This window comes from Gobio gobio, assembly GCF_949357685.1.
Source record: "Gobio gobio genome assembly, chromosome: 15".
Taxonomy (NCBI): Eukaryota; Metazoa; Chordata; class Actinopteri; order Cypriniformes; family Gobionidae; genus Gobio; species Gobio gobio.
In genome coordinates, this window is record NC_137108.1 from 27,062,307 (window position 1) to 27,089,985 (window position 27,679).

Genomic DNA, 27,679 nt, shown 5'->3' on the forward strand with positions numbered 1-27,679 from the left:
TTTTGTCCACTGTAGTGGACATTATATATTGTTTCCAATATATATGTTTCCAATTATTACTCCCATTATCACACTTCTTTTTTTCATTGCATGTTGTCCCAAGAACACATAAATATGCAAATTAAATACAGCGATATATACATTGCATTGAATGGGTATATCATCCATAACATAGTTGAGAATCAACTTTATACAATTTTTTTTTATTCTGAAACCATAAAAATTGACTAGTGTATTATTATTATTATTTTTTTTTTTTTTAGGAATTTAGTAGGCTAATACAGTACAGTTAACATTAACTTGTTAATTAAGTAACAAAATGTTTTTTATGGTTTTAGTTTGAGTTAACTAAACCTTGCCTGAACCCTGTATATATGCATACTTATGTATGTACGACTAAACATGAATCAGTATAGCAGGAAAGAAAATGACCTCACACTTTGATCAACTTCAAACATACAATCAACTTTTACATGGTCTACACTTAAAAAAGTAGTCGTTGACTATAATTTAGCAGCTGGTACCTTAAATGGATGTTGATTTGTGGTATTGTGATTGATTGTGTAGTCATAATCAGGCAGATCCCATGCAGTGCCACAAATTGTGTTAATTGTCTGAGACTGTTGTAGCACTGCATGGGATCTGCCAGAGTGATGGTGTTATACTGGTGACTAACAGAACTCAAGGGACATTTTGCTGTTGCCTCAGGTATGTAAAATGTACTGTAGACATTACATCCAAGAGAATAGGTTGTGCTGTGTATCCTTAAAAAATGTTTAGGCCTATTATTATACAGCTCCCATATAACAATAAATTAGTCATAGTTCTTTTGCACTGTAGGTCAAATGTAACAGTGACCTTTTCAATCATATATAGGCTAACTAGATTGTATTTTTTCTTTTATGGTAGATATATTCTCATTTGTGAATTGAACTTATAAATTACATTTAGGTGGTAGACATCTTGTACATGGATAGGTATAGACAACACGTTCTTAAAAAGATTTTTGTTTTAATATAGTGGGTTGGCAAATATTATGACATTCTGACACCCCGTTGAACCAGAACGAGCTACATTTATTACAAGCTAATTTAGCTTAAGTTTGAGTCACAAAGAAATCAAATACATTTAATCTATACATTTTGACAGACATTACAATTTAAACACAGCAAAGTGACTAGATTTCCATCCCTTCTGAATGATAAGTTAGCACTTTGATGATCTCTTGCCTGGACGCACTGGCCCTTCTGCCCAGTCCGTGCGCGCGAGCGAGCACACAGTCCACATACCGCTCCCAAAAGACCTGCGCCAGCTCCATGAACATGCCTTGATGTTTGGATTGATTAGATCCGCTCAAGTATGTCATGAAGTCCCAGAGACCAGCAACCGTATCGGCAACGGGTAATTTACGCGCTTGTATTACCGCTAGTGACGATGCGTCCCAGCATTCACGGTTTATCTCGCCTAGGTGACCGGGAGCCTTGCCTCCACCTGTCCTCTCGGTGTTCAGCATCTCAAGATTGGGTATGGAGAACGATGATGCGGTGGCGAGCATCAGCAGACACACTGACAGAAGGCGCCACCACTGGCCGTCAAGGAATCCTTTTAAACGTTCCATTTGGAACCTATGGAATTAAAAGTGAAAATGAAATATTTTATGACTTAAAAACTGTTGCGGTTTATGCCAAACATAAACAATATGCCACGTAAAACAACATAAACATTTTGGTAAAACCACAAAAAGTTGCTACCACAGCAAGTGAAATAGCTGCATTTAAAACATTAGCTACTCAAGATAATTTACTTACAATGTTCAGTCGTTTCTTTTTTGTTGTTGCGATTGTTCTGCCGACACGTTTCCTGTCAAACCATTGAGACGATATTGGCTTTGAGCGAGTGTTTTACGAGTTATGGAGACTTTTAAAGCTCTGCGCGCCCACGTTTCAAGCGTCATGCTGTTGACCGGCCCATAGTGATTCCACTTACACCAAAACCACTTGACGTGAACAACATAATTGAATTACAATCTGGAACATGACTAGCCTAGAGCTGATTAACCTACTGCTCTCTTTATTTGTTATTATGTTCTATTAATTATTCAACATTCAATTGTCAATACAAATGCTAGGCTACTGAATGGAACTAGGTGCAATTGGTTAATTCGTCGATCTGGCGCAACACGAAATGTAAAAGCGTTATTTTACCCCTGATATTCAAATCTATATTGACAGTATTAGGTAGGCTATACGAGGCAGACACTGACAATTATCTCAATAGACAGAGAGGGCAAACATTAGTTTGTAAAATACAAACTAATTTATTTCATGAGAGTCATAAAACCAGGCAATAGAAATGATGCCCACTGTGTCAGAAAACAAAACCGGCACAAATATGAGCAAGCTCCCTTTTCATACTGGGAGAGGCGGAAACATATATAATGGACAGCACTTGCAGCCAATCACGACGCACATTGCTATGTTTCCGGAAGCACACACGTGTTTGGTCCTTCACTTCAGCAATGCAGAAGCAGGAACGTTGTAACTAAAAACATATAGATTGTGTGTCAGTTTAGTACAATCTTTGACTTGAGGAGTTATTGCGGGATGGTCTGGACAAGCAGAGCTTGCTTCCGCAAGGTTAGTAACGTTGGCGAGTTTATAGAATGACATTTAGGTAGCCCGACCTTCACATGCTCGGTTACTGTGTGTCATTAACAGATCGTGTAACAAGTTACTATGTGATTATTACTGTTACAAACACGATGCTACACACTGAACGTGTTTAGCATATTCGGATTGTCATATTTTGGTTAAATGATTAGTAGAAATCAAGCTGACATGCCTGTTCCAAGTAAATTCAGATATTTGAATTCTTTATTTTGTCTTTTTCAGAGTGGGCTATAGGGTTATTCCATAAATTAATGCTTAATGCGTTTTAGGAAAATCTATAGGGTGAGCAGCTGTATGATAACGTGAAAGTAGCCTGTAGGTAATTTTTCTGATGCGTTTCTGTTGTAAAGGGCCCGGACACACTTTAATTAAAGGGATAGTTCACCCAAAAATTACATTTACATTTACATTTACATTTAGTCATTTAGCAGACGCTTTTATCCAAAGCGACTTACAAATGGGGGCAATAGAAGCAGCTAGAGCAGTCGAAGGGCAACAATATCAGCAATATGCAAGTGCTGTAACAAGTCTCAGTTAGTCTAGCACAGAAATATATATATATATATATATATATATATATATATATATATATATATATATATATATATATATATATATATATATATAATTTTTTTTTTTTTTTTTTTTTTTTTTTTTTTTTAAATAAATTAGACAGACAGACAATGAAATTAGAAATAGCCCATGATTTACTCACCCTCAAGTCATCCTAGGTGTGTATGACATTCTTCTTTCAGACGAATACAATCTGAGTTATATAAAAAATGTCCTGGCTCTTCCAAGCTTTATAATGGCAGGCAGTTTCTGTTTTGAAGTACATAAAAGTGCATCTATCCATCATAAAGCTAACCCACACTGGGGGTTTATAAAGACCTTCAGAAGCAAAGCGATGCATTTGAGTAAGAAAAATATTGATATTTAAAACTTTAAAAAATGTAATCTAACTTCCGCTAACTGTCATCCGCACGTTCATGAGAGACTGACGTTCCAGTGTATGACATAGGACGCAGGCGTAGTGTAAGTTCTGAAGTTAGAAGTAAGAGATTACAGTTTGTAAAGTTTTAAATATGGATATTTTTCTTACACAAACGCATCGCTTTGCATCAGAAGGCCTTTATTAAACCCCTGGAGACGTGAGGATTACTTTAATGATGGATAGATGCACTTTTATGGACTTCAAAACAGAAACAGCCATTCACTGCCATTATAAAGCTTGGAAGAGCCAGGACATTTTTTTTTATATAACTCAGAAAGAAGAATGTCAATATACACCTAGGATGACTTGAGGGTGAGTAAATCATGGGCTAATTTTCATTTTAGGGTGAACTATCCCAAAATTGAGGATGCTACAAAGTGTGTAATGTTAATGAGCCGTTTTTGGAATTCTTGCATCTTAGCTGCGAGGATTGAAGTACCGAAGCAAGACATATTTGTTAAATGGAATTTCATGCTCACTCAAGTGTCACTTCAAAGGGACATCATTTGAGGGCACTGCTCTTATGCTGTTGAAGGTTCATTTAGGTTGGGTTTATGAAAACATTCTTAATAAACAAACCAACAACATAAAACACGTATGTGAAATGTATGATTTATCTAAACCAAAAATGCAAAACGTGACTTTAAACTGTTTTGGAATTGTAGTTTTCAATCCTAGTCCTGGGGATCCACAACACTGCACATTTTCTATGTGTTCTATGACACAAATTTATGCATGCACATTTAAATAAAATTATTAAAATATGCAATTTTTTAGAACATTCAAAGAATTGTACTGTCAACACCAGAGAAATGTAAAATGTCTTTATGCTTGAAAATGTCCATTCATTTAAAAGTGAAATACCAACAGTTTCATGAACTGAACCCACTAACTCTGTGTCTCTTGTATTTCAGTATGGCAACTTCGTGGACAATATACGGCTGTATGTGAGGGGTGGGAGCGGAGGAATGGGGTTGCCCCGTTTAGGGGGACATGGGGGAAATGGTGGAGATGTGTGGGTGGTGGCCAAAAACGGCACTACATTGAAGCAAATCAAGGACAAACACCCTAACAAACGATTTACTGCAGGTGTTGGTTCAAACAGCAGGTGAGTCATCTTTTCATATAAAGAGTATAACGGGTATTGTCAGTAATACCTCTAAAAGGCAATAACAGGAATTTCTTATATAGGTATGATATAATGGTGTTTTTGTCTTTTTAATTTTTTGTGAGGAACAGATTGTCGATATTCATTAAATAATCTTGCGTTCCACCTGTTCAGATTATGACATACCAGAAGAAGATGATTCTGTGAACAACTTCTTTGATTTGCATGTGTATCATTTCAGATTTAAATGTGCAGTTTAAAGGTCCAGCTCAGGACATTTCACTTTCCCGAACCCACAGTGCACCCTGTAATCTCTTCTCCACAGTTCTATCAAATATTAATGCTCCTTTCTTTACTAGACTCATATTTAACTCTATAACACACATAATGTTTAATGATTTTAAGAGCTGTTGAATCTGGTTTGTATTATGCTGATTTTGTTGTATAGAGACTTTAAGTAAAGTATTGTGTGGTGCGTTTTTCAGTATTCATTCTCTGAGAGGGGCAAAAGGAGAGGACACCCAGGTCTTCACACCTACTGGGATCAGTGTTACAACAGATGGGGGGAGAATACTAGGTAATTCTATTTACACCTCTATAACATCTAGATCACCCAATGTTTTCCTTTCACATCCCTTATATCACTTTACTTCTTTATTTGACGTTTTTCTACACATTTTCTCTCATATTTGAACTTTTATACCAATTGCCAATTTGTGTTGTTTGTTCCCTTTCATATTGTACTCTGTGTCTCTTAAGGACGTTTTATTCTTTTCACTTTAGGGGAGTTGAACTGTGAAGGAGACAAACTTTTGGTAGCTAGAGGTGGTCACGGTGGCTCTCTTCACTCTGGGTTCTTACCCAGTAAAGGTCAAACCAGACAGATTCGACTGGACCTTAAACTCATCGCAGATCTTGGACTTGTAGGGTGAGAGAGTCTCTGCACAGAATGTGGACTTGGGTGGGAAGTGTTGCTATCAAAAATAAAGTGTAAAATTACAAAGTAAAGCACATAAAGAGCTAAACATGATTTAGGGAAAATGCACAAAATAATGTATAGATGATGTTAAGCAAAAAATATAATGCATAATTAAACTACACTTGGTATGTTACAACATTAATTTATTGTGATGGTTTGCAAAAAAAACCCTTTGATGTTTTTTTCTGTATATTTCACTAATACACATCAAAACAATTTTACAGGTTTGATAGGCTTTTATTATTTTGACAGGTTTCCCAATGCAGGCAAATCCTCCTTGCTGACTGCCTTGTCTCATGCTAAACCAAGAATTGCCAGCTATCCCTGTGAGTACTTAAAATCTGTGACAAATTAGTTGAGGAACATAAATCTTGATTTTAATAAATGTCAATAAGCATGTAAATAAATATATTATATTATATTAATTATATATATATATATATATATATATATATATATATATATATATATATATATATATATATATATATATATATATATATATATATATATATATATATATATATATATATATATATATATATATATATATATATATATATATATATATATATATATATATATATATAGGGATGTTTATTTTTTGCTGATCATTTTACACCGATCAAGCCTAACATGAGGTGAAGTGAATAAGACTGGTTATCTGGTGGATGGGATATATTAAGCAGCAAGTGAACATTTTGTCTTCAAAGTTAATGTGTTAGAAGCAGGAAAAATGGGGAATCATACGGATTTGAGCAAGTTTGACAAGGGACAAATTGCAATGGCTAGACAACTGGGTCAGAGCATCTCCAAAACTGCAGCTCTTGTGGGTTGTTCCCGGTCTGCAGTGGTCAGTATCTATCAAAAGTGCTCCAAGGAAGGAACAGTGGTGAACCAGCGACAGGGTCATGATGCTCATTGATGCATGGGGGAGTGAAGGCAGGCTCGTTCATGAAGTTGTAGAGATAAGAGAGTGGTGTGGGAGATCAAGAACTGTTAAACATCCCAATGGCCATAGGGATGAAATATCTTCTAAACCTCTCAGTTCTGCAACGCAGTGAAATGAGTTGTCTACTACAGCTGCTCCACTGGTTAATTAAGATGTTATAAAGAGGGTGATTGGCATTATCCAGTATTGCCTGCAATTTTTTCCTTATGCACCTCTCCACTACCACTCCTACACAATCCAGACTCCTACCAAGCACAGAGCTGGCTTTTTCCACCAGCTTGTCCAAATGCCTGTTGTTCCTATCCAACATGTATATCCAGTTTGGATATATATAAATGTCGATGTCGACTAGACTCCTTTCCTTTTCAGGAGACTGTATTTTAAATTAGTGTTGTCAAAAATATCATTATTTCGATATGTATCGATACTGAAATATCTGAAACGATACGATATTCCTTTTCTACAGTATCGATATCAGCTGCGCTCTCCTCTCCTCCGACCGACAGCAAGTTGACACGCACCCGCCTCTCATTCAGTCCGGTTAACCCTCTGAACACGGCGATCGCGTGTTCTGCTGGATATTTCCTTATGACTGCGTGTTAGTATTGGTGTGACCGGTCTGAATTTCTTTGCGGGATTGCAATTAACTTTAATTCTACTCATTCCCGCAGATTTCGCGCTCGCATCTGAAGCGCACACACACATACCGTAATAAAGCCGCCTCTGACATACAAGTGCAAAAATTAGCTCCTTTTTCCAGCTTATTAATGGTCAAATACACTCAAAAAACGTCTCAATTTCCATCTTGGTGAGTATTAATGTAAGCACAGTTGTAACCAGTTTAGAAAGAATGTGTAACAAACAGGAACAGTGTTTGGGATCCATGCGTGCGTCAGGTCTTAAAGGGACAGCAGTTATTCATTATTCAAACTACAAAAAGACAAACGATCACTTACTGCTCTTGACTGATTAACTTGTGTAACTTTAATGTATTCATCTGCATTTAATTTTTTACAATGAAGATTATCCAATGTTATTTTAAATTTGATTACTTTTTTAAAAAATTCAGTTTCTTAAATACTGTTAGACTAACCTGAAAAAATAAAGCAGTATATTTCATTTGTATCTTTATTCTATTGTATTTATTTGTTCTTATTTTATTACTGTTTACTCGTCTTTTTTAAATTCAATTTGAAATCAAGCGTCCTGGAGCTGTATGTAAGCTATTGCAACACAATTAGTTAGCAAATAATTGTGAGATAATAGTAACGGTAATTGATCAACGTTTATATATGAGAAAAAGCTTAAAAGCTTTATCATATAAAGTGATCTCTTCAGAATACATTTTTAATTGCCTAGACTTTCAATAGACGGACAACATTTTTTAAATTATATTAAAAATATCTATTTGACAGTATATGCAGCATTTTCCCCCCCGTGGTATTGAAAATGGTATCGAATATCTATACTTTTTTAGGTATCTTATCGAAGGTAGGAATTCCAGTATCGTGACAACACCATTTTAAATATAATTTTGTAAAATCGAAATACGTTTTACAGATCTTTATTGAAAAGGGTTGAAGGGGTGAATCATAAACAATTATTGTGGAAAAGTCCTTTAGACATGCGGTAGACAATTAAGGTCACAGTTACAATAACTTGGGACATTAAAGGGTTAGTTCACCCAAAAATGAAAATTCTGTCATTAATTACTTACCCTCATGTCGTTCGACACCCGTAAGACCTCCGTTCATCTTCGGAACACAAATGAAGATATTTTAGTTGAAATCTGATGGCTCTGAAAGGCCTCCATTGGCACAATGCACGGTTCACTCTCAAGACCCTTAAAAGGTACTAAAGACGTCGTTACAAAGTCCATCTCACTACAGTGGTTCTAAAATAACTTTATGAATCGGCGAGAATAGTTTTTGTGCGCAAAAAAACCCTAAATAACGACTTGTATAGTGATGACGATTTCAAAACGCGGCATCATGAAGCTTCGAAGCGTTATGAATCAGTGAATCGAATCATGATTCGGATCGCGTGCCAAACCGCCAAACTGCTGAAATTTGGCGATCCAAACTGCTGATTCGACTCACTGATTCACTGATGCTCTTATCACCTTTGTGAAGGTATGTTCACACTGGTGATCAGAGGCAGATAATTTAGTTTTTTTTTTTTTAAGCAAATACTTAATTTAGATTTTTTTTTTCCTCCCCAGAAAACAAATATGAAAAAATGTATTATGTCATTTTACTTATCTAATAAAATCATTGTGATTTTAAGAATTTTTTGATATTTGGACTGGAAACACTGGGGGAAAAAATGCGAAGTAAGAAAAGCAGTGTGCTGCAAGGAGGCATGAGGACTGCGGATGTGAACAGAGCAAGAAGGCAAGACGCCTAAGAAAGTGCTGCAGGGAGACAGGAAGGACAGTATTGCTCATGTAACATTGTGTCCCCCCAGACGTGAGCTTCAAGTGCCTTGCGATAAGAGTGCTGGCCACACCAGATACTGACTGTTGCTTGAATTGATTGACCTCCCTTTCAGGGACTCATTTTATTTCTGTTAGTCAAATGTCAGTGAAACTTGTTCAGTTTATGTCTCAGTTGTTAAGTCTCAGTTGTTAAGTCTATACTGTAAAAAAGCGGTTGCTAGTGGGATGTTTCTTTATTATATTATATTTATAGTAATGCAGTTACTATTTTAATTTAATTATTTTATAATTATCCCTTGTTTTTTCCCCCCCTCAGTTACAACTTTAAGACCTGAAATCGGAAAGATCATGTATGATGACCACAAGCAGGTAGGATGACACTCTTCAAAATGTGCTGAACTCATTTTATTCAAAATAACATTCACTCATCTCAGGAGGATGCTGTCATGTCACAACGTATTGTAGTTAAAACAACATCATGTCTGTTCAGAAGACCACATTGCGTGAAAGAGTTTTTGTTTTTTTATATTTAAGGATATAACTAAATTAGATTTATTCTGAATTTTGTATACTGTTTGACAAGCTTGGTTTTGACCTTCTCCCATAAAGAGAAATAAACCAAAAATGACTATACAGTTACATTTTTGATAAACAGATCTTTAGCAAATATGATTTTCTGTTATATGTTGTCATATAATACACATTTCTTCAGACTGATGTTAGAATGAGTTACAAAAGTTATTTTTCTCTGTAGGTTTCAGTGGCAGACTTACCAGGACTCATTGAAGGTGCTCACGTGAATAAAGGCATGGGACACAAGTTTCTGAAGCATGTGGAAAGAACGAAGCAGCTCATGTTTGTGGTACTGCATTCATTTGCTGCGTTATGTTGTGAACTTAATGTTAGGACTGGGAGAGTTGTATAGTAATCTCATGTTCTGATGTTTCAGGTCGACGTCTGCGGGTTTCAGCTAGCTAGTAACACCCCGTTTAGGTCTGCATTTGAAACCGTACTGCTTTTAACCAAGGTAAATATAAATACACTACCGTTCAAAAGGTTGGGGTTCAAGATTTTTTTGTTTTTGTTTAAAGAAATTAATAATTTTATTCTGCAAGAATGCATTGAATTGCTAAAAAGTGACAAAGACAAAAAATTTTCAACATTGAAAGCAATAAGAAATGTTTCTTGAGCACCAAATAAGCTAATAATAGCTGCTGAAAATGTAGCTTTGCCATTACAGAAATAAATAATCAAATATATTAAAATAGAAAACGGTTATTTTAAATTGTTAATTTTCCACAATATATTTTACTGTACAGTATTTTTATTTTTTTAATTCAGCCTTGGTGAGCCTTCTTTCAAAAACATTAAAAAAGTTCTATCCTTAGTCTAAACCCTAAACCTTTGAACAGTAGTGTATACACACGCGCACGCACACACATACACACACATGCTACCACCCCCATGCTTCACAGTAGGGATGGTGTTCTTGGGATGGTACTCATTATTATTCTTCCTCCAAACACGTTTAGTGGAATTATGACCAAAAAGTTCTATGTTGGTCTCATCTGACCACATGACTTTCTCCCATGACTCCTCTGGATCATCCAAATGGTCATTGGCAAACTTGAGATGGGCCTGGACATGTGCTGGTTTAAGCAGGGGAACCTTCCGTGCCATGCATGATTTCAAACCATGACGTCTTAGTGTATTACCAACAGTAACCTTGGAAACGGTGGTCCCAGCTCTTTTCAGGTCATTGACCAGCTCCTCCCGTGTAGTTCTGGGCTGATTTCTCACCTTTCTTAGGATCATTGAGACCCCACGAGGTGAGATCTTGCATGGAGCCCCAGTCCGAGGGAGATTGACAGTCATGTTTAGCTTCTTCCATTTTCAAATGATTGCTCCAACAGTGGACCTTTTTTCATCAAGCTGCTTGGCAATTTCCCTGTAGCCCTTTCCAGCCTTGTGGAGGTGTACAATTTTGTCTCTAGTGTCTTTGGACAGCTCTTTGGTCTTGGCCATGTTAGTAGTTGGATTTTTACTGATTGTATGGGGGGGACAGGTGTCTTTATGCAGCTAACGACCTCAAACAGGTGCATCTAATTTAGGATAATAAATGGAGTGGAGGTGGACATTTTAAAGGCAGACTAACAGGTCTTTTTTTGGGTCAGAATTCTTGCTGATAGACAGGTGTTCAAATACTTATTTGTAGCTGTATCATACAAATAAATAGTTAAAAAATCATACATTGTGATTTCTGGATTTTTTTTTTTTAGATTATGTCTCTCACAGTGGACATGCACCTACAACGACAATTTCAGACCCCTCCATGATTTCTAAGTGGGAGAACTTGAAAAATAGCAGGGTGTTCAAATACTTATTTTCCTCACTGTATATGTGTATGTATATGTATATATATATATATATAAAAAACCCATGTGATCTAATAAAACTACTGTTTTTCTCAATGAAATGCATAGAAGATTGCTTCATAACTTGATCTTTGTTAATCAGGAGCTGGAGTTGTATAAGGAGGAACTGTTAGACAAGCCAGCCATCCTGGTCATAAATAAGATGGACCTCCCTGAGGCTCAGGGCCGACTCAGAGAGCTGGAAGCTCACTTGGAGAACCAGGAAGGTAGGTATTATTGGAAGCAAACAAGCTATTTATGGACTATTTATTATATAGGTAATATCACATATATTGGTCACAGATTATGTTTAGACCATAGACTGTAAAAAAATATGGACGTAGTGTCTGTGACGTCACCCATAGGATTCTGAAGAGCCATTCTGAAGCGCAAAGTAGGGACGATGAAGCGCAAAGTAGGGATGACCTGGCCGTTGCTATTTTGGCAGCACTCCCGGATAACAGAAAATGGGCAAAAAGGCAGGACGTGGGCGGAGCTGAAGTGATGCTATGACTAACAGACAGCAGATAAATGGCTATCCACCTGTCACTCGAAGTGGCTACGCCCTTAATTATGCAGAACTTTAATGCTATATATAATGTAAACGAATGAGTTATAAGAAAATTCACCCCCCTCACAATTGTCATGAAGGCCAAAATTAGCTGTATAGACCAAAACCACAATTTGTACCAGGCTGTAAACATGTTTTTTTTTCTGCTGTAAAGTTGGGCATTTTAACATGAGGCTCAATTAGATTCTGCTCCCTTCTGGAGCCTGTCCCTAGCGGCCAGTCGATGAATTGCAGTATATGTCACTTCCGTATTGGCTTCAAGAGAAACTGGAAGAGGTTGCCGCTTGGTTTAGACTTGGCTTTAGTTTTGTGTTATTTTGGGTATAGCAGGTGCGTCAGAAATTAAACATGACAGATGTTTTTATCAAGTGGTTGTATTATTTTTCATGCAGTTGTTTAAAAAACAGTCTTGAGAATGGTCATTCTTTCATAAATACATACTGCAATTTTTCCTGAAGATGGTGATTTGTACTTGACCATTTTGGCAGTCTCAAGTTTCTGCCACAAATACATGTGATTGTTCCATTGCATTGATCTGTAAAGAGTTCTTAATGACTGTATACGTTAATTTCTCCTTGATTGATAACTTTAGTGTAACACTCTGCTTCTCTAGAATCAAGCCACACCTTTCCTGAGGACATCACCCCTAAAACACTTATGCGTTTTATGCACATCGTCCCAATCTCTGCCACAACTGGCCTTGGACTGCCCTTGCTCAAGTCCCTCATTCGTCAATCACTTGAGGAGCACGACACCATAGAAACTGAGGGTCAGCGCAACAAGAAGCTACTTAAGTTGAGAAGGGAGATTCCCACTTCATCCATACCCAGCTGGGGGTTTCCTCAACCAACCTGAGGTCACATATTCAGGTTTGGCTATGGCAGTTCATAAATTATCCTCAGGGATACTGTTAAACAGTGAAGGGCATGAAATGTGAAATGCAATGTGTGGCTAAAAGGAACACAAAGTTGGACAAATGTTTACATTTAACAAATCAGTCTAGGTTGTATAGACTAGTATCCTTTCCTTTGTCTTTACATTTTAATGTAACTTTTATTCTGGGAGACCAGAATAAAAACCAAACAAACTATCTTAGGCTGGTTTAAACTTTTTTTTTTCCCAAACAAGGTAGGAAGACTATAAAGACACTAAACAGGCTCAGAGTATAGATCATAGTTGTATACTTGAACAATCATCTAAATTTGATTTAATCCTGTAGTGACCACCCATATCCATTACTTGTTACCAAGTTAGCGTCACTGTTTTTCAAGGTCTTGCATTTTGTGGGGAAATTTATGACAGAATCAGAGTTCTACTGCCATCTGCTGAGATTTTATGTTTGTGATGAAGGGATCTCATGCCTTCATTGATTTGATTCCGATTATACTGTATCAGATATTGTCAAAGAGTAAAAGTAAATGGAAGGATGAACTGGGAAGCAAAACAAAAAAAGTCACATTGACAGTTATGAGAGTGAAAGAATTCGAAAATCCAAGTATGAATTGAAGGTTTGCTCAAGATGTCAGCAAAGCAACGAAGCTGAAATTCTGGAATCATAAGTTCAAAGGGATTTTTTCCATTTCATAGAACTGTTACAATAAATATAGAATTTTTTGTTACTATTTCTATGGCAACAGTTGTGGAGTGGCATTATTAAACTAATCACCACTTGACAGAGCACTTAAGCCAAAGTTAGTGCAAATGGTTTCTTTCTGAGTTCTCAAGTGTTTTTTTTTTTTTTGTTATGCTGTTTATCAGAAAACCTTCCTCCCCAGTTGTGTGTCCTTTGTTCACCTACTTTTCATGACATCAAATCTGTATGTATATTCTCTTATATTCACATTCAGACACACTTGAACATTTTAGTCATATTTATTAAACTGATTACTTGGAGAGAAAAAAATATATCTATTTTTCTGTAAATAGAACATTTCAAGGTTAGATTAGTATTTTAGACAATAGTATTCATGCAGTGATTAATCACATTGAAAAAACGCGGATGGCAAATATTTACCTTGACCTCTACAGAGAATGTGTGAATCAAATAGTAATAAAGAGACAATAAATTACTCATTTATAAACTATTATTTACTCCAAGAATAACAGTGATTGTAGATAAATGAATATAAACTTAATCTGTACAGCTCCTTTCATTAACAATACACATTTAGCTATCATATCCCAGAAAGCTGAAGATAGATGTAGTTCTCTGGCATTGAACTCTTGTGTAGTTAGACGTAGGGCTGTGATAGTGATTTCTCATGATTAACTCACTAGCAAAAGAAAGCAAAGCACCAAGATGATCAGAGAGAACGCCGTCTTGGCATTGGATATGTCCACACAATCACTAAAAGAGGAGAGGAAAAAAATCAGAAGATAAACATTCTTAATGCAATAGAAAGAATTGCCTTCAGGTTTATGCTCTTTTGGTTGGTTTTGGTATTTGTATTCCACTCATGTTTAACAATGTTTCACTCAATGTATAAGAAGGCATTAAAAAGTTTGAGAATTTTTCCTTTTCACTCATAATGTTGAAAGCTAAAGTGGTTGTAACTCATCATCTAAACATTCAGGTTTAGTCCTATGTTTTCCAATCAGTTCATTTTTTTACCTTTTAAAAATCACAGGATAAAGGATAACATTAATAGAGTCAGATAAATTACTGAATTATACACATTAGCCTTTAACTGCTTTTTGTTCCTATTATTAGTTGAAAATTGTAGAGTAGCTTCCAGCTTTACAGACGTTACTCAGTATAGCATGTTCTGTCCTACATTATTTCTTAAATATTGTGTTATTTTTTAAAGTACTTCCTAAAAATATTTTATTTTTCTGTGTTTTGAATAAGGACACAACAGAGGTTAAAAGATATTCACCTTGTAGCACATGATCCCTGCAGGGCACTTGCATCAAGAGAAACGTGGAAGTTCTTCACTGTCACTTTAGGGCAGGGAAGAGAGTCTTTCTGAAGGAGACCTGAGATATCTGGATTTAAAAACAACATATTTAGAAATGAGAAAGTGGGACACGATATAGAAATATATCATAACCACCCAACTGAATCCGTCATCATTCTAAGTATGCTCAGTTTGCTTCAAGTTAAACTTGTTCTCTGAGGTTACTTCACAAAACCTACCTTGCATGGTGAAGAGAAATATGATGTCACCACCCTTGATGAACTCTCTTCTAGTCAGATCATCTTTCGTTATGGGATATGTATAGGCCGAAAATTCATCCACATATACGGTCTCTTTGCCAATGGTAACTCGAATTCCATTTTTTTGAGGATTGTCCCAGAAATATCTGCCATCTGTTACAACAAAAAGTGTCTTTTAAAAAGCCCTTTAACCCTTAAACGCATAGCTTGGGTCTTTAGCGACCCGGGACGTCATTCACTACCCTCCTCCTCATTCTTTTTTTAAAGTTAGACATCAACCTTCTTACTATTCCTCAGTCAATTCATTATAAACAATATAACTAGAAAAAAAATTCAATTATAAAAGAGTGGCTGTTTTTCCATAAATTAGTTTTTTTGTAAAAAATGTATAGGGTCGCTAACCTACCAAGGTGTGTAAGAGTTTTCTTTCTTTTTTTTCTGCACAACAATATTTTTTTTAATTACTGTAGAGCAAGTACTGAACACAATCATATATTAGTGTCACTGTCACATGATGGTGGATCTGGTGAAGAAGCTGTCAGCGATCAAAATATTGATTTTGAAGATGCTGAAAATTATAGATTTGAGACTGTTTGCGATAACAAATATGAGCCAGATGCTGAATGTCCTGGATGCTGAATGAGCTCTGGCGAGGACAGTGATGATGGTATAAAACATCTGCTCAAACTGAACCCTTACAAGCAAAAGGTAACAAAATATGCTTTATTTTATCCTTCTTAAATTGTAACTCTAATATCAGGAGAGTTTTATATTATCGCGACAGGTAAAGATCCATCTGTGTTAGATATAGATTCAGGAAACATGTATGTGAAAATGTGACAAAAATAATCAGATTCTCACTGGAAGAAATCAAAGCAGGGTCAGTGGTGATGCTTTGCTCAGAGGACATGCGCTTCTGTATGTGTGGATTCTGGTCGAGCATCTGGAAGGTTATTTGTCTCCATGGACAAGGCCACTGCAACTGGTCATCATATGCACCAGATACCAGATGAACATACATGGCAAGAAAATTCTGATTCGCAGATAACTTAGCCTCTGCGTAGTATACCTATTTCCTCTGCTACATTAATGTCCATTCCAATTGGTCTCTGGAATTGCCAGTCTGCTGTAAACAAAGCAGACTTTATTTCATCTCTTTCCACTCATTCACATCTCAGTCTCATGGCTCTAACTGAGACATGGATCAAACCAGAAGACACGGCCACTCCTGCAGCTCTCTCAAATAATTTCTCTTTTTCACACACCTCTCGCCCGATTGGGAGGGGCGGAGGTACTGGTCTGCTCATCTCAAATGATTGGAAATTTGAACCCATTCCTTCTTTATCTGGCAACTGCTCATTTGAATCACACTCAATCACGATCACTCACCCTGCTAAAATCCATGTTGTAGTTATTTATCGCCCTCCAGGTCAACTGGGTAACTTCTTGGAGGAGTTGGATATGTTACTCTCTCACTTCCCCGAGGATGGCACTCCTCTGGTACTGCTCGGTGACTTTAACATTCACCTTGATAAACCACAGGCTGCAGACTTCACCACTCTTCTGACCTCATTTGACCTTAAGCGAGTATCTACTGCAGCTACTCACAAATCAGGTAATCATCTGGACCTTATCTACACGCACTACTGCTCCACCGACGACCCTTTAGTTACTCCATTGCACACCTCTGATCACTTTCTCATCACTCTTAACCTCCTACTGACTCCTGACACAACACACACTCCTCCCCAGATCACCTTTCGGCGTAATCTACGCTCACTCTCTCCCTCCCGTCTATCCACTATGGTTTCATCCTCACTCCCTCCATCTTCTCAGTTCTCAGCACTGGACACTAACAGTGCTACTGACACTCTTTGCTCCACTCTAACATCTTGCTTGGACAACCTCTGTCCCGTTTCAACTAGGCCAGCCCGCACCACTCCGTCTGCCCCCTGGCTGTCTGATGTTCTCCGCGAACATCGTTCTGGGCTCCGGGCGGCAGAGAGGAAGTGGCGAAAAACTAAAAACACTACTGACCTGACCCTGTATCAGTCTCTCCTTGCTTCTTTCTCTGCTAATGTCTCCACTGCTAAATCTACATACTACCACAACAAAATCAACAACTGCTCTGACTCTCGTGCACTCTTCAGAACATTCTCTTCACTCCTTTATCCTCCTCCCCCCACTCCTTCATCAACTCTTACAGCTGGCGACTTTGCATCATTTTTCACAAATAAAATCTCCTCCATCAGCAGCCAATTCTCCGCACCACAAACCGACACGCACATCTCAACAACCATCACACATACGCTCCCCTCTTTTTCTCTGCTCTCTGAAGCTGACATCTCCAAACTCATCCTTTCCAACCACCCCACTACCTGTCCACTTGACCCTATCCCCACTCACCTCCTTCAGGCCATCTCTTCTTCTGTTACTCCTGCACTCACTCATATTGTCAACACCTCTCTTCACACCGGGACCTTCCCCACAGCATTTAAGCAGGCTCGGGTAACCCCACTGCTTAAGAAACCCTCTCTGAACCCAGCACTTTTAGAAAACTACAGACCGGTATCCCTTCTTCCTTTCATTACAAAGACACTCGAGCGAGTTGTTTTTAACCAGCTCTCTACGTTTCTTGAACAGAACAACCTCCTGGATATCAACCAATCTGGCTTCAAAAGTGGCCACTCAACTGAGACTGCCCTGCTCTCGGTTACCGAAGCACTGAGACAGGCAAGAGCAGCTTCCAAATCCACAGTACTTATCTTACTGGATTTGTCTGCTGCTTTTGACACAGTTAACCACCAGATCCTCCTGTCAACTCTCATGGAGATGGGCATCTCAGGAACTGCTCTCCAGTGGCTCAAGTCTTACCTCTCAGGTAGGTCCTTCAGAGTGTCATGGAGAGGTGAAGTGTCTAAGTCACATCATCTAGCCACTGGAGTTCCGCAGGGCTCAGTGCTTGGACCACTTCTCTTCTCCATCTACATGTCATCACTGGGAACTGTCATTCAGAAACATGGCTTTTCCTATCATTGCTACGCTGACGACACTCAGCTCTACTTCTCATTTCAACCAGATGATCCCACGGTTGGTGGTCGTATCGCTGCCTGCCTAACAGACATTTCTGCCTGGATGAAGGAACATCACCTGCAACTCAACCTTCCAAAGACAGAACTTCTTGTTGTCTCTGCCAACCCAGCACTTCATCATAATCTCTCCATTCAGCTAGGATCATCAACCATAACTCCGTCCAGGACAGCCAGGAACCTTGGAGTTGTGATTGATGATCAGCTAAAATTCACTGACCACATCACTGCAACATCCCGGTCCTGCAGATTTGCGTTATACAATATTAGGAGGATCAGACCCTTCCTATCAGAGCAGGCCACACAACTCCTGGTCCAAGCTCTTGTTCTCTCCAGACTGGACTACTGTAATGCTCTTCTAGCGGGCCTTCCGGCATGCACTATCAAACCCTTGCAACTGATCCAGAACGCAGCGGCGAGGGTGATCTTTAATGAGCTGAAGAGAGCGCACGTCAAGCCTCTCTTCATCAGTCTGCACTGGCTACCAATAGCTGCTCGCATCAAATTCAAGTCACTGGTGCTCGCCTTCAAAGCAACCACTGGCTCTGCACCAATATACCTAAACTCGCTTGTTCAGACTTACACACCCTCCAGGAGCTTACGGTCTGCCAGTGAACGACGCCTTGTAGTGCCATACCAAAGAGGCATGAAATCACTCTCACGGACCTTTTCCTGGACTGCCCCCACCTGGTGGAATGACCTGCCTATCTCAATTCGAGCAGCCGAGTCTGTAGCCATTTTCAAGAAACGGCTAAAGACACGTCTTTTCCAGCAGCACCTGACCAATCAAGAATAGCACTTAACATTCCATTCGATTCATTTTCTGTCTGTCTAATTTATTTAAAAAAAAAAAAAGTTGTGTGTTCTGTGTTAGATTAACTGAGACTTGTTACAGCACTTGCATACTGTAGCCCTTGACCGTTCTAGTTGCTTCTATTGCTCTCATTTGTAAGTCGCTTTGGATAAAAGCGTCTGCTAAATGACTAAATGTAAATGTAAATGTAAATGAAAGCAATAACCATCACTGGAGTAATACAATGGACTGTAATATGTTGAAGATTCCCTTATTGAAAAGTCCCTTATCTGCCATGTGTGGGGACACTCAGTCTCTGAAATATTGATATCATCCACTGAGAAGCCTCCACTGGAGTTTCCAGCTCCTTTACGGCCTTCAAATACAACTTGGAAGGTTTTATTTGCATTCAGTGACACATGATGCAGTTTCCAGTAATTACCAGGGAGTTCTGCAAGAAATTAAACTGTAAAATTAAAAATTTCAGGAACATTTTAAAAAGCATAGGCCTACATGTTTTTTCCCCGTAATGTGTACAGCTTGAGGAAGAGGCAGACCTGTGATCTGATCCATAAGTCTGAGAGTTCCTCTGGTGTCTGCATCATTCTGGTATTCTCGGATCCAGATGTTGAGCTGGTCAGACTCATTACCACTGTGATAGTAGTAGAACTGCAGGCACTGGACTTTGCAGACTCTTTTAGGGGTCATTGTCTTGCTGTCCATTCTGGCTGTGTCATCCTTGTTTCTGCCCTCAGTGCTGAAGTGCATGAAAAAAGACGTCCCTACAGGCATGAAAACAGGTGTATAATGTGCAAATGGGTGATACAGTGACTGCATGGATGGAAGTGAAGCATTTCCTGTGATGTCAAAACAGATTGACTGACAGTAACGGTACGGTATAGAATTATTTATAAGATTCTTGTACTTGTTTTCAAGGCCATTCACAATCTAGCCCCTGTATACTTGTCCAGTATGGTGTTAATCTATACTCCTGCTCAATCCTTGAAATCAGAAAATCAACATTATATCTGCATTACCAGGACAAAATACAAATATAGGGATGATAGAGCCTTTTCTCGCACTGGTCCTAAATTGTGGAATGATCTCCCTCTCGCTATTAGATCTGTCAAATCTTTGTGTTCAAATCCATGTTAAAATCACATCTGTTGAATTCTAACAGAGTTTTTACGATAAGGTTTTGAGTGTAGCCTATGCCTATTGTGTGTATGTTTTCAGATGATTTGTTTGTTATATAAATTGTTTTTGTATATTTAATTTGTTTTTAGTTTGTGATTGTGAAGCACTTTGGGCAACTTGTGTTGTAGTAAACTGTGCTATATAAATAAATAAACATATCTCACCATTCTGTTCTTTGCACAAGTAGGTGTGGTCAGTCACATTGACACCTCTCACTGACTTCACTCTCTGCCAGCCATAATTAGCAGCAGAACAGATGCTCATCTGACACAGAGATTCATCATCAAAACTACAGTGGTCAAGGAAAGAGATGGAGGAACCTGTAATGCAAACAGACAAACACTGAGGCAAAATCAATTCCTTACAACTTCCCATTCATGACATGTTTTCCCTGGTCTCTCTTACATCAGACTTTAAGTCCTACTAAAATATTTAACAAACTGCAAAAAGAAGACGATGTGTGAGAGAAATACTCACTGCATTTATAGAGTTTGTTGAGCTCCATCGCATCATATTCACTGATGTCCAGGCGTTGACCAATTACATCTTGGAACTCAGGACGCTTGATAATGATTGTGGATCCATTACCGTTACTGAAGGCATTTTTATCATAATGCATCACAGAGTAATAGTCATATGGGGTGCCTTGGGTGGTGGTCAGGTTCTCGCTGCGTTTATTGAAATTATGCCCCATTTCTGAAAATAAAGACTAATGGAGTTATTAAGGTGACTGTTCGTAAGAAATGACTTATTTACTATAAGTGCACTTTAGTTATATGGACACTTCAATGTCAGTGTCACACTCAAAAAAATTATTTGTTGAATTTACTTAAAAAAGCTGCGTCAAGTGGTTCCACACAACTATATTGAGTCATTTTTTACAAATAACAATTTAGTTATATGAACAAAAGAAAGTCACGTAAAGCTGACAAAATTTCTTTACATAAATACAAACCATTTGAGTTTGTCGCTGTTACATAATATTTCTGTGCAGTTTACTTAATAATATGTTACATTTATAAAAGTTTATTATGTTAGGTGAACACATTTATTGATTTAATTGACCTTATTAAATTACTTGCTCTACAAGTGTAAGTGGAAAACTATTATATATAACAAAAAGCATATTTTTAGAAACAGAATTCAAAAATAACTTAATCGAGAACAGGAAGTCCATCCAATAAATGAGTGTATGAGTGGCCACAACCTAAACACAGGCACCACTCTTCTGCATAATGGCAACCACAAAATTACAGAAACTAAATGTCCAACATAACTGCACATAACACTAACATAAACTAACAACATCTTTCCCTTTACTGAAAAAGATCAAATAACACTGTAATCCCTAAATTTACTCTCCTAATGCAGTCCCTTGCAAAGCATGCTGGGAACTACAGATCCACTGCCCAGTTTGTTCGTTTCACTCAACGATGTTAAGTTGACTGAACAAACACTTATTAAGTAAAGCTGACAACACTCATTTTTAGTAGAAACAACTCAGTAAATCTAAGTAAATTTAGTTACATGAGTTTAAGTTATATAAACAAGGATGATTTGAGTGCAACTAACAACAGTGAAAGTTCATAAAGCAAATTAATTGTACAATGTTACATAAAATTTTTTAATTGAAAACCATTAATGATGTTTTGAAAGTTGATTGTCACATAATCATCTCTGTCATATCTTGACTGCTCATGCCAAAATCCTAGTGCATGGAGAAACTCATGCTCAACAATGGCTTTTATTCCACAGCCATTTCCAATGGAAAGAGTCTGGCCTCCACGAGATGTGCGGCCAATGTATGACCAACACCTGCAAAATAAGTGAGACATAACAGCATCTTCATGTAGCACATAGGTGAATAAAGGTAATGTTAACAACACTGTAAAATTATATAGTCCAAACAAAAATGTAAAAAAAATAAAGAATCTAAATTGTCATATTTAAAGGGGTGGTTGATTATGATTTCACTTTTTTAACTTTAATTAGTGTGTAATGTTGCTGTTTTCTTTTAAAGACATTTTTTTAGGACTAAAAACAAACGGCCGGTAGAAACTACAACGAGATTCGTTTTTATAAAATTTGTGAAAAATTTGCATAAAGCCCGCTTCCGGGAACTCGCAACAAAGGCCATGTTGAGAGGCCATGAAGAGTTATGTAAAGTTAGCAGAGGCGGACAGTACTTAAGTATTTTTACTTTCCAATTAATTTTATTTTTCAGGTAGGCCTATATGTACTTTATCAGTGTTCTTCTTTGGAAAACTTTTACTTCACAACCTTCCAAAACATAATATTGTACTTTTTACTGCACTATGTTTCATATTGAATATCATTTAATACTTAATTACATTAAAAATGTAGTATTGTATACTTTTACTCAAGTAAAAGTAATTAAAATTTTACTTGAGTACAAGTAAGAAAGTACTATATTTTTAATGTAAGTATTCAAGGTAAAAAAACAACTGCTTTCTGCTTTTATTTATGAAATGTAGTGCAGTAAAAAGTATGACATTATAAATTATGCTTTGGAATGCAATGAATTAAATGTTTTCCAAAGAAAAACAATGATAAAATATATACTTGAAAAATGTACTGGAGTAGAAAGTAAAAGTTAGTAGTGTTGTTGCCATGCCGCCGAAATGCTGTCATTTTTTTTTTAAGAGAAGGGACACAGAAGGTAAAATATGTTGTTTTTTTTAAAAGAAAGGTTCGTTGTAACACATGGTGTAACACTTTCCACACATGCAAGGATGACTAAACTTAGTGTATTTACTAGTTGCCATATCAGTACTAGAGAAAAAATCTTCGGAAGATTTCACTGAACATTTATTTAACCATAGCAAAAGTACATTTCTTTCTTGCGTTAGTTTTTCATCTCTATTTTTTGTGTTTATTTAAAATAAGTCAAATCTGATATTATTGTAATCTTATATCTGTTATTTAACAGTTGAGATAGTTCTTTAATACTGATCTAACCAGTAGAAGAACCGTGGTTTAAATCACAGTTGTGCAGGTGGGGCATGTTGTCACACTGTGTTACAATGTGCCTCTATTAGAAATATGCTATTATATTCTATACTTTTATGAATTCTACTGAGAAACCATGAAAATTTTTAATAAAGACTGTGAGTCAATGTTCAGAAATGCTTGTGTTTTGAAGTATGTTAGTTGTCAAACTCAAAAATGTGTTTATTTTTAATGATACAAAATGCCATTATTTTTATTTGAAAAATTTAATAATTGTATTTTATTGACAAAATATTTTTGTTTGTCATGGATATTTTTTGATTATATCAGGTAACATTTTAAGCTGCCATGAGGTCATGTTACATTGTGCCCTTCACATGTTACCCCACCTACAGGGCATGTTGTCACATTTCATTTCTATTCTTTCGGGGTAAATCAAGCAAAAAGTATACACTGTATTAATGAAACAAAGCCACATAATTGTACTAGACGTGTGCAATTAATATGGGAAAAAATAAATACTCTGAACCCCGATTTACACAAACTGAGAAAGTCAAAAAGCGTTAGGTTGTGCCCCGCTCTCCCCTACACCCCATAAATGCAATCAAGCCTTCGAAAAAGCTGATCAACCACCCCTTTAAGATTATTTATATTTTAAGTAGTTTTTTTTGCCTTAAATTACAGCTCTGCATGAGGTGGCAAATGATAATGAGAAGTTAATCAAATGTTTTATCCCATAAATTCAGTATAGAATCTATGGAATAGGTGTATTAACTGGAACCATACTGTACCCTTCACGACTCTCCACAGAGATGTAAAAATCTTCTGCTGCTCTGGCCTTAAAGTCAATACATGATTTCAGTCTGAACTGCTCAAAGGCTCTCAAAATTATTCCTTTATAGTTTATACCTATAAACCACAATCAAAAAACACATGATGGATGGCAAACATACATAGTTTAAATACTAAGATTTGTTAAACCAAGAGAGAAATGCATGTTTTCTTACTGAGATTCACACTCAGCTTATAGGGGACTGGAATATTCCACCTGTACTGATTCCCAAGAATGGCGCTCCTTTGATTAGACTTTAAAACAGAATGTTTTAAGTATCAGAGAATACTATATCTACTGATTTCTTAATTATCCAATAATGTACTTGAATGTCTTGGAACAGAACTCACCACCATGATGTCTCCTTCTCTGAGATTTAAATCTAATAAGCATTCAGTTTACAGTAAAAATTATGATTTATAAACAAAACATGCAGAATGAATAACAGTAATTTATAGAAATGCATCAGTTATTGAGATAATATAGAGGTTTTTACCTTACCTAGCTTGACTTATACTGACAGAAAAGTCTAAGTATATTTGGGCTACACTAAAAGTATAATTAAGTATTCAAAGTATACTTGGCTAATCTTTTGATTGAGTGGCCATTTTTTTTTTTACATACAGTCTTATTAAACTTCATTGTTTGAAAATATTGATTAGAATATTGATATAAAACAGATATGTTCCTAATTCTGCATATCTGAATTCTTGTGTAGGCTAGTCAACTGGTAGTGTACATAGGAATTGACTTAAAATCTACTTTACGCTATCCCCACTATTGACTGAAGCCCCCCTGAGGGCCCTGAGGACCAGGGCAAAGGTTGGGGCCCAAAGAAAGAGTACCTATTTGGGTTGGGCTCCTCAGAGACCAACACTCACTTAGACAGATAGGACTCGTGCCTGCAGTGCAGGAACTTCCAAATTGTAAAATCTAACAAATGTGGACGGTAAGGACCAGCCAGCCGCTGCACAAATGCTGTCAATGGGTACACCACTGGACCATGCCCATAAAGAGACGATGCCTCTCGTGGAGTGTGCTCTGACGCCGATGGGGCATTTAAGGCCCATTGAGGTGTAGGCCAAAGAGATAGCGTCTACTATCCAGTGTGATGATCTTTGCTTCATGACGGGAAGCCCTTTGGTGCGGCCACCAAAGCATACAAAGAGCTGCTCTGACTGTCTGAATTGGGCAGAGTGCTCTATATAGACTCTGAGAGCCCTGACAGGGCAGAGTAAGTTTAGTTATCTGTTGTCTTCCGGCGAGGGAAGGACAGACAGTGAAATGACCTGGGCTCTAAACGGAAGACCGCCTTGGAGAGCGCCTGCAAATCGCCCACTCGCTTGACCATTGCTAGAGCTAGCAGAAGTGCGGTCTTGAGCAAAAGTGGCCTTAGGTCGGGACCTGAGGACTGTGGATAGGTCCCATGAGGGTATAGAGGGGGGACGAGGCAGGTTTAGCCATCCACTTCCACTTTGAGGAAGTGGATGAAAAAGTCGCTCCTTCCTAGAGATTGGCCGGCCACATGAGCATGGAGGCTGCTATGGCCACCACCTATACTTTGTGCGTTGAGGGGGTACGGCCCACGTCCAGTAGCTCTTGTAAGAAGGAAAGTACCAGTGGTACTTTTACATGAAAAGGGGTCTTGGTTCCGAGCTGAGCACCAGCTGGTGAACACGGACTATTATGGGCATAGAGGCATCTCTTGGACGGAGCTCTAGCCTCAGTAATAATGTTTAGGACTCTTTCTGGGAGGCCCCTTGGTATCAGTTGAGGGGCCCACAAGTCAGGACGGGGGTGCCAGACTGTCCTTTTCGCCTGAGGGAGGAGGTCCTTCCTCAGGGATATTGGCCAAGGAGCTGCTGTGAGCAGCTGCATCAACTCGGGGAACCATGTTTGGGCCCCGACAAGCTCAGAAGCACAGCGTTTTTTTATAAAACTCAGAAGCAGAGATACAGCATTTTGAAACAAACGGCGGCATTTTGAAACAATCTGCTCGATTGCAGCGAAGATTCACCCGTTCCACTGCTGGGCTTGTTCGACGGCGTGGAGGCTTTCAAGCAGGAGAGTCAGCGAAGAGGTAAAGAATAAGTCTGAATCCTATGGTGAAATTGGCTGCTTATATAGCCAGAGCCCAAAATTTATTTTGATCATATTCTTATGAGCCTTCTAAACTCATTTAAGGCTTAGGCAAAAGTTTGTAAATGTAAATAGGAAAATGTTGTCGTTATTTTGTCTCTTATTGAGCAGTAGGCTAGATGGAGCCGTTTACCTCCAGTCTTTGTGCTAAGCTAGGCTGGCGGTTGGTGCGTCAGACAGAGTTATGGCACGCATGACGGAGATGAGAATGGTATGTATGGACTTATCTAACTCTGGGGGATACAGTGAATAAGCTAAAGTCCCAAAAAGTCGGCATGGTCCTTTAATATCTCCTGACTAAGGTTAACATTAACACCTCCCTTTGTGTTCAACAGAGGAAATAAAGTCATACAGCCAGGTTTAGATTGGAATAACGCAAGGATGAGTAAATTACCTCTATCATATGACCTCTTTGTAAACTACCTCTATCATATTTCTTTTGATATTTTGTGAATAAATACAATGAGTGATTAAATTTGTGTGTAGTATAAATTATTAGGCCTACATATGTTAATATAGTCTTATAAAATGGGCAACAACCAGAGGTCAGCCCTACTGGTAAGGTGAAATGTAAACAGCGCTATAGTAATAAGCTGAATATTCTGATCTACAGAAATTATTGTAACCTGTGACTAGCCCATGACAAATTATAGAGAGATCTAAAAAGGCCACTTAATCTATTTCTCTCACGATACAGTTATAATATTGTTTTATATAAGTAATTTTTCAAAGATAACACAGTAAAAAAAACAAAAAAACATGTTGACAGAACCAGTTTGGACGTGGTAAGTACGTTTCTGCAACATTGCAAGGAGACGTGGTAATGTGATAATAACGTTATAAATACGTTTCTGCAACGTTGCAAGGAGACGTGGTAACGTGACAATAACGTCATAAATAAGTTTCTGCAACGTTGTGGAAAAAAAACGAATTTATAACGTAAAAAAAAACAGACATTGTATTAAATATGTAGGATAAAACGTTATCACAACCTTTTCACAACGTGAAAAAAAAAAAACCGTTTGCTTACTCAGTGTCTTTTGTGAAAAATGAGGGCTTGCAGACAAGGAGCTCAAAACTAGGCCCTAGCCCAGCCCTTGTCCGACAGCTTATCGAAATTCTCGGCCCGAGTCCGACTGTGGCCTTTTTTTTAATCCTAGCTTCCTATACATTGTTGCAGCCATTGAAATAGTTCAGTTTTGTTTTTAATGTCAAAGTAGTTATATTTTGTTTTGTTTATTTATTAAGTTAATTTAGAATAGTTTGGAGCATTTTTTTGTTTGTTAAATGAAAGTTTGTATTTTTTAAAGTGACGACCAAGCGGCCAGCGGTAGACAGTGAGTTAACCCAACGCTTTAGCATCTCAAATCAACACTTG

General features: G+C 37.6%; 2 protein-coding genes across 2 annotated transcripts; one reads left to right on the plus strand and one right to left on the minus strand.

Moving 5' to 3' along the window:
• The first annotated feature begins 2,472 nt into the window (after window positions 1-2,472).
• Window positions 2,473-15,603, plus strand: gtpbp10 (GTP-binding protein 10 (putative)). Its single transcript, XM_079836252.1, has 10 exons — window positions 2,473-2,636; window positions 4,578-4,771; window positions 5,257-5,348; window positions 5,555-5,699; window positions 6,003-6,076; window positions 9,456-9,508; window positions 9,894-10,001; window positions 10,089-10,166; window positions 11,657-11,780; window positions 12,738-15,603. The coding sequence occupies exons 1-10, from the start codon at window positions 2,604-2,606 to the stop codon at window positions 12,977-12,979; spliced, it is 1,143 nt and encodes a 380-aa protein (XP_079692378.1). The 5' UTR covers window positions 2,473-2,603; the 3' UTR covers window positions 12,980-15,603.
• LOC307139214 (meprin A subunit beta-like) lies at window positions 13,526-24,518 on the minus strand (the record flags this gene model as incomplete). Its single annotated transcript, XM_079838106.1, has 12 exons — window positions 13,526-13,555; window positions 14,420-14,471; window positions 15,001-15,109; window positions 15,261-15,434; window positions 19,390-19,614; window positions 19,658-20,111; window positions 20,577-20,680; window positions 20,838-21,056; window positions 21,997-22,175; window positions 24,122-24,239; window positions 24,338-24,416; window positions 24,513-24,518. 12 exons carry the CDS (start codon window positions 24,516-24,518, stop codon window positions 13,526-13,528), a joined length of 1,749 nt encoding a protein of 582 aa, XP_079694232.1.
• Between the last annotated feature and the right edge of the window lie 3,161 nt (window positions 24,519-27,679).

Bases quoted from the DNA above. Each gene is read 5' to 3' on its own strand.
- gtpbp10 (XM_079836252.1), top strand. From the start codon at position 2,604: ATGGTCTGGACAAGCAGAGCTTGCTTCCGCAAG. The intron at 5,349-5,554 runs GTAATTCTATTT...TTTTCACTTTAG, and splicing joins AGATGGGGGGAGAATACTAG to GGGAGTTGAACTGTGAAGGA. The intron at 11,781-12,737 runs GTAGGTATTATT...CTGCTTCTCTAG, and splicing joins TCACTTGGAGAACCAGGAAG to AATCAAGCCACACCTTTCCT.